General features: G+C 39.5%; 1 protein-coding gene across 4 annotated transcripts in view; it reads left to right on the top strand.

The window, feature by feature from the left end:
* Window positions 1-12124, top strand: part of TRPC4AP (transient receptor potential cation channel subfamily C member 4 associated protein) — a 70174-nt gene that overhangs the window by 34560 nt on the left and 23490 nt on the right. For all 4 annotated transcript variants that reach the window (XM_070588166.1, XM_070588168.1, XM_070588170.1 and 1 more), the window contains 2 exons: window positions 2253-2460; window positions 9679-9864. In XM_070588166.1, coding sequence (XP_070444267.1) covers window positions 2253-2460; window positions 9679-9864 — 394 coding nt within the window. The remainder of the gene's footprint in view (window positions 1-2252; window positions 2461-9678; window positions 9865-12124) is intronic.

Below are 12124 nucleotides of genomic sequence, written 5' to 3'. Positions count from 1 at the left end.
CCCTCTTCTTGGACATTGTCAGAATGGTTTAGAAGCCACTGCCCCAGAAAAACTTTTCTGCACATGTGCATCAAGAAACACATAAGAACAGTTATAGCGTTATTGTTTTAGAGCAAAAAACCTAAACCACGTCTACAGTCTATCAACAATGGAATGGATAAATGTACTCTAGTCACTCATTGGAATGTTGAAAAGTAGTGGAAATGAACGAACTGTTGCTGTAGGCAACAATATAGCTGAGTCATAGAAATTAATTGATAGAAGTCAGTTGCAGAAGACTGTATATAATATATCAGTTTTATAAAGTTCAAAAATAAGCCAACTCATGGGGCCAGCCTGGTGGCACAGTGGTTGAATTCACACATTCTGTGGTAGCCTGGGGTTCACCAGTTCAGATCCCGGGTGCAGACCTACACGCCACTTGTCAAGCCATGCTGTGGCAGGCGTCCCACATATAAAGTAGAAGAAGATGGGCACAGATGTTAGCTCAGGGCTGGTCTTCCTCAGCAAAAAAAGAGGATTGGCCGCAGATGTTAGCTCAGGGCTAATCTTCCTCAGAAAAACCCACAAAACCTCAAATCATACATATAAAACTTTTTTTTTTAATGGCAAAGCAATAATAAAATTCAGGAAAGTGGTTACGTCTGGCAGAGAGGCTGGGAGATGTGATAGGAAAGGCACACACATTCACTTTGTTATGCTTTATAACATGTTGTATGTATCAAATATTTAATAGAAATTAAAATATAACACAAAGAAGTGGGCTTGGAGGGTGGTGGGACCTGGTTTGTGACCCATACACTAAGTTAGACTGGGCTAGAGGAACTGCTGAGCTGAAAGTCAGTTTCCAATAACAATAGCTAACATTTGTTGTGTACTGGGGAAGGTAAACTTGGAAGAAGCTGCCTCCAAATACCCCCTCCACAGCAACTCCTGTCCTCCATGACCAGAAATAGGAGTGGGATTCATGAGGGCTTCTCGGAATCATTCACTTGTCCAGTACACATTTACTAACTCTCGCTACCAGGTCGTATGCATTGAGGCTCTGGAGGGTAGGTAAGACACACCCCTCCCTCAAGGCAGTGTTAGTTTATTTGGGAAATAGATGCCGGAACAGATAATTACAAGATCATGTGATATGTGCAGTGGTAGAGAAATACTCAGTCCAGTGGAAGTTAAGTAAATTAGTGGGATGAAAGGTAGCAAGTATTATTTGAGGAATATAAGTAAGTTTCAAAAGGAGAGAAGCTTGTATAATACACAACATTTGCAGATTTTAAGCAAGAAAAAAATGAGAATATAACCAAATAAAAAGCATTTCATAACATTCAATACTCATTCATGATAAAAGCTAGGAATAGAAGGAAAATTCCTTAACTTGATATAGGACATCTGTTAAAATTTACAGCAAACATCAAACTTAATGTTGAAACTTTGGAAATATTTCTATTAAAGTTAAGAAAAAGGCAACAATACCTGCTATCACTTACTCTAGATAGTTGGTTACATGTGCATGTGCACAAGGAGACACACCTATAGGAATGTTTATCGCAATGTTGTCGAATAGTGAAAAATTGTAGTCTGCCTAAATGTATATATAAAAAGGAGAATGATTAAATAAATTGGGGAGTAAAACTGAAAAATGAATGAACTAGAGCTACTTGTATCAGTGTAGTTGAATCTCAGTGTTGACTGAAAAGTAAGGTGTAATATATCATTCACACTGTGCATGCAGAACAATACCATGTATTTTTATGAAAATATTCGTAAGTGTAAAAACATGCGTAGGCTAATAAACACAAAGTTCAAAATACTGGTTACGTCTGAGGAGAGAGAAGGGAATGCAGTTGCATAGGGGCCTTCAGCTGTATTTGAAATATTTCATTTCTTAAAAAGAAAACATCTGTAGCAAGATTGGCAACTTATGGTTGATAATGAGTGGTAGACATTTCTTTCTTTTTTTAGTAGGCAAAATGAGCCACTGAGCAAATGTGTAGAATAAGAACGGTGATACTCAAAGGATTTAATCCTCAGACCAATCCTAAGAGGTAGGTTAGTCCCATTTGACAGTTTAGCAGAGACTTAGAAAGGTTCCATAGTTTACCTAAATTTGCACAGCTGCAATTTGCAGAGCTGGGATTTGAACCTAAGTGGTCTAGCTACCAAGCCTCATTCTTAGGGGAATGCAAGAGGGGCACATCCACTCTCGAGTGAACTGAGTGTGGGGATTGTTTTATTTGTGTCTTCTATAGGAAATGATCCGACTAGATGAAGTCCCCAATCTGAGTTCTTTAGTATCCAATTTCGATCAGCAGCAGCTTGCTAATTTCTGCCGGATTCTGGCTGTCACCATTTCAGAGATGGATACAGGGAATGATGACAAGCACACACTTCTTGCCAAAAATGCTCAGCAGAAGAAGAGCTTAAGCTTGGGGCCTTCTGCAGCTGAAATCAACCAAGGTAAAGTCTCTAAGTTCTCAGAATTTTGAGATTGTCACTCTGAGACCCCGTCCTAAATCATGTAGCTCTTTCAATATCTCTCTATATTAATTCATGTGAGGGCTCCTAGGGTCTACTTAGAGTACGTAAAATTTGTGTGTGTGTCTCTCTTCATTATTTTGGGGGACCAAGTCCATAGCCTTCATCAGATTTTGGGTAGGTCCAGAACCTCAAAAAAATTGAGAACCATTGTTTATCAGAATTACATATACGTGTACCTTTTGATCCACTCAGCCTCTTCTAGGCTTTTATCCTATAGATATATAGGATATGATGTATATTCAAGATTATTCATGGCAACATTGTAACAGCAAAAGACTAGGAACAACCTAAATGTTCAACAAGAGACTAATTTATAGAATATTTATATAATGAAAAACTGTATAGCTTTTAAGAAAATTGAATGAAGATCTCTATGTACTGATATAGAAAGATCTCCAGGGTATATTAATGGTAAAAGGGAAATGCAGAACTGTGTGTATAGTATGATGCTTTTTGTATTAAGGCAGGAGGGGGGAGTCAGATCAAATGTATTTGTTTGCTCATAGACAGTGTGCATAAAGAAACTGAAAGTATACAGAAGAAACCTAAAGTGGTTTACCTCTTGGGAGATGGCTGGAAACTGGGCAGCTGACAGCTGTGGAAGTGGGACTTCTTAGTGTATTATTTTATAAATTGTTTGATTTTAGAACTATGTGAGTATATTAGTTATTTAAATAAAATCTTATTTTAACCCATCTACCCCAGCTATTACTTTTTGGTAGCAAAAGGACTCTTTTCTATTGATAAAGTATTCTAGCCTAAGCAGATTTTGGGGAAATTTGGCATGTATCTGTTTTGGTTATAAGAGTATAAATGATCCGTATTTGAACTAAAACATTTAGTATCTTAAAAGCTAGTTCTTGAACATTTACAGGCTACAAAAACATATCACTGTGTACCTTAGGGTTGACCAAATAACCAAGGTGAAATAATAAAAATTTATCATTAAAAAGCAGCAGTAGAAAGCCATGACCGTCCTATGGCAGCCCCAATGATGCTTCAAAAACAGTACTTTGTTTCTAAAGTCCAGTTGACTGGACGTGTGCCTTCCCAGGCCTAGCTCTGCAGAATGCTAGGTGCTACACAGCAGCCTCCCTTCTAAATACTGAATATGAGTCCTCCATTAACTGTTAACTTCCTAGTTTTAGTTATGAACACCAGATGGTCATAACTGTATTTGCAGGTTATTGGAGAATATGATTTTACACGTTTTAGTCACATGTAAAAACAGAAGTATGTGAACTCTCTGGATCCTAGGTTAGTGTTTCTCCCTCCAGGCTTGTTTTTCTTCCTGAGTCCGTAGATCCAAGGCCTTCCTTGGTCTCTGTAGGCTTTTGTTTCACCTTCCTCCTTTCCTAAGACTTTTGAGTACTCATTTTAGTAAATCATAAGATATACGTTCTTAAAAAAGCGTGAATTTTATTATAAGTAAATTAACCTCGAAGCTGATTTAAACACACACATACATATACACTAACAAAAGCTCACATTTGTTAAGCTCCTGCTGTATGGCAAACTTTGAGCTAACTACTTTACCTAGAAGTGATTTTATTTAATCCTCCAAGCAGCCCTATGAAAGAGATTAGAATCCCCATTGCACAGCTTAGGAAACTGAGGGTCATAAAGGTTCAGTATTGGATACCTGTGTGCTGAGGCACGAAATAACTTTGCTCTTTTAGTTTTTCATGTAAGGAATCTGATCTGGCAGATTATTTTAATCCTTAAGTAAAACCAGCATTACCTCTCTTTCTTGGGGAATGAGGTGGTCTAGTCAGTTGGTTTTTTAAATTAACTGAGAGTTAATCTCAAGCCCAGTTTTCCTTGATTTGGGAGATTAAAAAAAGAAAGTCTTTATAAAGTGTCTAGGTTCACTTTTATACCTGTGTGGCTAACCATGATAATCTACATGTGATATTTGCTTATATCTTAGGTTGAAGCTTTATTAAATAGGTACATGACATTGTACAGGATCTGACCCTTCTCAACTCTGAACATAATTCCTATCTCCCTGCCTCCCCACCCCCACCCCACACACATTTTTCTCTGGTCAAATGCCCTGGGAAGGCCAAGGTGAACGTAACTAAGTGACTAGTAGATGAGAAAGATCTTAGTCCTCAATGTTGTCATTATTTAATTGAACTCTAGTACTGAATACTTCTAAATAGAGGTATGTGTAGTAGTCATCTCGGGCTGCCGTAACAAGACACCACAGACTGGGTGGCTTAAATAATAGAAATTCATTTTCTCACAGTTCTGGAGGCTGGACATCCAAGGTAAAGTGCCATCAGCATTGGTTTCTAATGATGCGCCTCTTCCTAGTTTGCAGACAACTGCCTTCTCACTGTGTCTGCACATGGCCTTCCTCTATGTATGCACAGAGAGAGAAGAGAGATCTCTTCCTCTTGTGTAAGGACACCAGTCCTATTGGCTTAGAGTCCCACTCTTTTGACCTCATTTAATTACCTCCCTAAAGGCTCTGTCTTCAAATACAGTCATGTGGTGGGTTAGGGCTTCAACGTATGAATTTGAGGGGGAGGGAACAATTCAGTCCATAACAGTATGGAAAGCTAAAGTGTGTAGGATGTTGCCAAAATGTTTTGTTTTTAATCAACTGTGGCTGTGAACTAGTTTTCTTGCCCAGTGAAATGATGATTTATACTATCTTCCTGGAGCTCAGATAATAAAAATGTCAGAGCCTTTTTGGGCTTCTCAGAACTGCCAGTTGTCCCTTCTGTCAGTTCAGATGGGAACAGATTGTTCTATCTGGAGAGAAAAAATCATTCAAGATTTTAGAGATTTAGATGAAGCCACAGACCAGATAATTATCAATTTATAGGTGACACCAAGCTGAGAGGGGCTGATTTATGCAACACATGAGCTAGGATGGAATTCAGAATCATCTGAGAAAGCCGGAAAGCAGAGCTTAAACTGTGAGAGGAGAATTTACATGAGTATTTTGGAAATACTGATGTATTAATATGAGGAGAGAAGAGGCTTTTGTAGACATTCTCAGAAGTTTAGGTGTTTTAGTTGTCAACTAGTGTTAAACTAACATTAACCAACAGTATGTGTTAGCTACTGATAAGGCTTTGAGAATTACAAAGACTGTATGATGCTGGTGTGCCAGTTCCCTGAGATTGTATATAAGCTGATGAGTGTAATTGGGCCAGTGATGTTTTTGGAGGGGAGAGAATCCATAGCTTCATCAGCTGTTCAAGAGATGAGTGACTCACGAAAGCTCAGGAATCTCTGGGGTGGTGACAGTCAGTCCCTGAACTCTGAATGCTGGCCAGGTCCCATCTGAAGGGCTGTGTTTAAGTGTGCAGGGTGGGCACACTGAGTCTTAGGAACTGTCCTGTGAGGAACAGTTAAACTGGAGCTGTTTACCCTGGAGAAAAGAGGCGTGAAAATAAAAATCTAGCTTTGTGAAGATTTTCATGTAGAATCCAAACTCTTTTATTTACTTATTTTTGGGAAAAAGTAATACATATCTAAGGTGTTTTAAAAATTCAAAAAGTACAAAAGGAACAGGAGGTGTACAGTACAAAGTCTGTTCCCCGCCCCATGCAGCCTGTTACCTTTTTCTCATGTGTCCCTCCAGAGCTATTCTGTACATGCCCAATCATGGGGGTGGAGGAGGGAGAGAGAGAGATGGGCTCATCCCTGTTTGTACAGATGGTGATGTAAATAGGCACCATTCTCCCCACAGCTTTTTTCACTTAACTTTATCTTGTAAAGCATTCCATTCCAGTACATATAGAATTATCTGATTCCTTTTTACAACTACGTAGTATTCCAGTGTATGTGTGTACCATAATTTATTTAACCAGTCTCCTATTGATGAAAATTTGGTTTATTTCAAGTCTTTGTGCCTACAAAAAACAACCTTTTGTATAGAATACAATATGCTGGATATTTGCCTTTTAAGCTTTGATAGATGTTGACAGATTAACCCTCCAGAGAAATTACTAGTTCATCTTCCCACCCTGTACACACTTGCCAGTACAGGGCCTTTTTAAACTTCATGGTGTTTGTCGAGCTGATAAGTAAAAAATGGTATCTCAGAAGAAACCAAAAAACCCAAAAGCTGTCTCAGTGGTTTTTTTAATTGATGTGAAAGTCACATAACAAAATTAACCATTTAAGTGAACAGTTCAGTTCCATTTAGTACATTTACAATTTGTGCACCCGCCAGCTTCATCTAGTCCCAGGAACATGTTCATCACCCTCAGAGGGAGCTCCATTTACGTTAGGCGGTTATTCCCCATCCCTGCAGCTCCTGGTAACCCACCTGCTTTCTGTCTGTGGATTCTGTCTTCTGGATATTTCTTATAAATGGAATTGTACAATATGTGACCTTTTGTATCATGTATCGTGCTTCTTTCACTTGGCCTGATGTTTCTGAGGTCGATCCACGCTGTAGCATGTCAGTGTTTGATTCCTTTACATGGCTGAATAATATTCATTGTATGTATAGTACAGTTTGTTTATCCGTTCATCCGTTGATGGATGTTGGGTTTTTTTTCTCCTTTTTGGCTATTGTGAATAGTGCTGCTATGGACATGTCTGTACATGTATTTGTTTGAGCACCTGTTTTCAGTTCTCTTGGATATATACTTAGGAATGGAATTGCTGGGTCATATGGTAATTCTGTTTGACTTTTTGAGGAAAAGTTAATATTAATGTAGTTTTAATTAGCTTTCTTTGATTTGACTGAGGTCAAACATTATTTTATAGTTACTAACTAATTTATAAAGGATGGAAAGGGGGCTAAGATTATTTGTCAAGCTCTGTGCTGGGACTGAATTTGTATGACTTCATATAATCCTCCTGACTAATTCCTTTGTTTTATTTTATTGATTTTTTTTTTTTGAGGAAGATTAGTCCTGAGCTAACATCTGCCAGCAATCCTCCTCTTTTTTGCTGAGGAAGACTGGCCCTGAACCAACATCCGTGCCCATCTTCCTCTACTTTATATGTTGGACGCCTATCACAGCATGGCCTGACAAGCAGCCCATAGGTCCACACCCAGGATCCGAACCGGTGAACCTCGGGCCACTGAATCAGAACGTGCGAACTTAACTGCTGTGCCACCAGGCCGGTCCTTATTTTACTTTTAAAGAATTTTCTTGGTGCCAGCCTGGTGGCATAGTGGTTAAGTTTGTGCACTCCACTTCAGCGGCCTGGGGTTTGCAGGGTTAGAGCTTGGGCACAGACCTAGCACCGCTCGTCAGCCACACTGTGGCAGCATCCCGCATAAAATAGAGGAAAATTGGCACAGATGTTAGCTCAGCAACAATCTTCCTCAAGCAAAAAGAGGAAGATTGGCAAAAGATGTTAGTTCAAGGCCACTCTTCCTCACAAAAAAACAAAGAATTTTCTTTAATATTATATTCTTTTGAGTTTTACTTGAAAATTTTTCATTATGGGAAACTTCACACATGTTACAGTAGAGACATATATATATATGACACATAAAACACTATAATGAGCCCCATTTACCCATCACCTTGCTTCAACAATTGTCAGCTGATGGCCTCTCTTTATCTTTACCCCTCCTCACTCCTCCCTACCTCATTTTGGATTATTTTGAAGCAAATCCCAGATATCATAAAATTTTACCTATATATATTTCAGTGTTTCTACAAGATAATGATTCTTTTTAAATGTAATTCCAATACCATATTAAACTCACTCAAAATTAATAGTAGTATCTTGATATTATGAAATATCTAGTTAGTTAATTTTTGATTAGATGATAGGTTCACATGGTTCAAAAAAAATCTACAGATTCAAAAAAGTGTTTGCTGAAGAGTCTCCCTCCCTCTCTTATTCCCAGTGTCCTAATTCTCTTTGCCTTTGGCAACCGCTGCTGTTTTCTGTCCTTCCAGGAAGATTTAATGCACATACAGGCAAATGTGTAGAGACATTAGCCCTTATTTTAAAGAAGGTTAAGTGATGGAGCCAAGATTTGAATCTGGATTTCCCTGCCTCCAGAGTGTATTATGTTCTCTTATGCTGATCATAATTTCCATCTGACTCATTATTGTAAAATGGGATTCGTGGAGATAGGAGTTGGGTAATTATTCAGTTTCTTTACCTAAAAAAGAAAAAAAGAGTTCTTTTTTCCTGCCAGTACATGTTTGTTACAGGAAAATCAAACTGTAGATAAGTTATTTTAAAAGGAGCACTTACATCCTCTCTTATTCAGGAACAACCACAGTAAATACCTTGGTATATGTCCTTCCATTCTTTATTTATTTTTTAATTTTTTTAGTGAGGAACATTGGCCTTGAACTAACGTCTGTTGCCAATCTTCCTCTTTTTGCTTGAAGATTGTCACTGAGCTAACATCTGTGCCAGTCTTCCTCTATTTTGTATGTGGGACACCTCCACAGCATGGTTTGATTAGCAGTGGGTAAGTCATGCCTGGGATCTGAACCCACAAACCCCGGGCTGCCAAAGCGGAGCTTGCAAACTTAACCACTATGCCACTGGGCTGGCCCTCCTTCCATTCTTTATGTGTATATTATGTGCATATTTAAAAAAGCAAATTTTTGAAGAAAATGGGCTTAAACCAATATTGTTTAGTAATTTTTTTCTTTAACAAGTAAATTTGAACATCTTTTTAAAGTCACTTTATAAAGTTGTATGTGTCATCATTCTTAGTGTCTGTGTTGTGTTCCATTTTATTGAATATATTGTATTTAATCATTATGCTATTAATACCACCATGTAGTTATCTCCACCTTTTGCTATTATAGAAACCACATCAGTGACCATCTTTTTAAAGATATCTTTGTATATATTATTGGTTATTTCCTCATGGGAAATTCCCAGAAATGAACCTCTTGGCTCAAAGAGGCACAGATTTAAGACATAAAAGTTATTCCAGTTTATATTCTCACCAGTAAATATAAGGAAACCTCTTTCCCTGCACCTGCTAAAATTGAACTTCTTTCTATAACTTAATTACTCTTTTACCTTGGCCTGGCATTTCATTTTAAAGGGAAGCTCTGACTATTTGCTATTAGAATAAGAATCATTCCTATTATGCAGGTAAGGATCAGGCTGTTTGTTGAGGACTTTAGAGCTGATCTCTGTTTTGAAAAGTCTCTCTTGTTTTCTCCTTGACAGCGGCCCTTCTTAGCATCCCTGGCTTTGTTGAGCGGCTTTGCAAGCTGGCAACTCGAAAGGTGTCAGAGTCAACAGGCACAGCCAGCTTTCTTCAGGAGTTGGAGGAGTGGTACACATGGCTAGACAATGCTTTGGTGCTGGATGCCCTGATGCGAGTGGCTAATGAGGAATCTGAGCACAATCAAGGTACTTGGGTGGGTCTTCTGAGAGATGGGGAGCTTTCCCTTGAGCTCCTGCATCCATTCTTGACCTCTTTTCCAAGGAGGATTAATTGAAATTTACTCAAAGTAAACTTTTCCCCAGGATAGTTCTAGATCATGACAGTTAAGACACTTCTGATAGCTAGTGACAGAAACCTCTTTGAACTCAATCAAAGTGGACCTGATTGCAGGGAGGAGGGACTGACTGGAACCAATAACCAGAGCATTCTTAGGAACCCAGAGAGTTCTTTCTCTCTGTCGTCTTCTTTCTGTATGGGTCTTTAGTCTTCTCTCTGTCCTGGTGAGTAGGCTGTCTAATAAGTGAACAGACTCCTAATCTCAGCTCTAGTTTCCTGGTGAAGGACTCTGGCTCATCTTGGGTGGGGTGCTCAACCCTGAAGCAGTTGACTCTGGCTAGCAGGATAGGGTCAGATTGTATAAACCCAGGATTTCTCGCTGTAATCATGCAAATAAAAGTGAAGGGAGGAGTTCTGTTTCCAGGATGGCAGTGTGTGCAGAGCTCTGCGAACCTGCTCCCCAGTGAAGCTATAAACAAAAACAACAAAAACCATCCATGTGGAGTCTGTAAGTTGTTCTAAGAGCATACAGCAAATGAAGAAACATTTCTTCAAGAAAATTTACTGAAATTCAATGAGAACAGTGAGAGTCTGTGACATTGGAAGTTCCGCTTGATGGAAGTTCCACTCTGGGCAGGTGTGGCCCAAAAGGCAGGTGTGGCTCCCTCTCCCTGTAACTCCCAGACAGGGAATATGGTATCTCATTGAGAGTGCAGCAGGCCACCAGCTTTTCTCATCCCCTCCAGCTTTGAGTTGAAGAGGCTAAATTCTTTTTTTTTTTTTTTTTTTTTTTTGATGAAGATTGGCCCTGAGCTGATATCTGTGCCCGTCTTCCTCTACTTTATATGTGGGATGCCTGCCACAGCATGGCTTGATAAGCAGTGCTAAGGTCCATGCCTGGGATCCAAACCTGTGAGCCCCAGGCCACCAAAGTGGAGCACGTGAACTTAACTGCTACGCCACCAGGCTGGCCCCAAAAAGGCTAAATTCTTGATAGGTATAACCAAGAGGTCAGGGACTCCTTTCTTGTTTTTTTTCTCCCGACATTATTGAGATATAATTGATTTATAACGTTGTGTAAGTTTGAAGTGTATAGCATGTTGATTTGATACATTTGTATACTGCAAAATGATTACCATCTTAGCATTAGCTAACACCTCCATCTTACCACATAATTATCATTTCTTTCTTATGGTAAGAACATTTAAGATCTGCTCTCTTAGCATCAGTCAAATATTAGCTATAATCACCATGCTGTATGTTGGATCCCCAGAATTTGTTAATCTTATAACTGGAAATTTGTACCCTTTAACTAATTATTTCCCCATTTTCCCCACTCCCAACCCCTGGTGACACCACTCTACGCTGTTTCTCGAAGTTTGGGTTTTATAGATTCCACATATAAGTGATAAATACAGTATTTTTCTGTCTAGGTCTGACTTTACTTCACTTAATTCACGTAATGCCAGGTGCTCCTTTCCTCCACCTACCTCCATACTAAACTTATAGTATGGAAACTCTACCCAAGGCCCAGCAGGCCAAGAATTCTATGGTCCCTATTGCCCTTGCCCCAGCTCACTTGTAGGACAGAGGTTCCATGCAGGGAGATGCGAACTGAGAAGACTAGAGGCTACCAACTCTGCTCAGAGTAGTGGCACTGAGATTTTGCCAGAAGGAGAGGTAATAGAAGGTAGGGAAGTTCAAGCCTAAGGGCATTCTCAAAAACACTGTAGATTTTGGTGGTAAGCAAATAACAGAAGGGTGTTAGCTCTCAAGGGAGCACAAAAAGCTGAACCATAGGCCGGGTAGTTCACCAGCAAGAAGCAGGGAAACAGCTAAGAAGAGTTCTTCTGAGATCAGAAGCAACCTCACCCTCAAAACCCAGCCCTGCCCGAATTTAATTGAATCAGACTTTCAAGCAGTTTATGCTTCCAAGCAATGTCAATAAAACAGTAGAGGGGCTGGCTCCGTGGCTGAGTGGTTAAGTTCGCGCGCTCCGCTGCAGTGGCCCAGGGTTCGGATCCTGGGCGCGGACATGGCACTGCTCCTCAGGCCATGTTGAGGCAGCGTCCCACATCCCACAACTAGAAGGGCCTGCAACTAAGATATACAACTATGTATGGGGGGTTTGGGAAGATAAAGCAGAAAAAAAACAAAAAAGCAGTAGAG

This window comes from Equus przewalskii, chromosome 21, assembly GCF_037783145.1.
Source record: "Equus przewalskii isolate Varuska chromosome 21, EquPr2, whole genome shotgun sequence".
In the NCBI taxonomy this organism is placed as follows: domain Eukaryota; kingdom Metazoa; phylum Chordata; class Mammalia; order Perissodactyla; family Equidae; genus Equus; species Equus przewalskii.
This window is presented reverse-complemented; position numbering and strand designations above follow the sequence as displayed.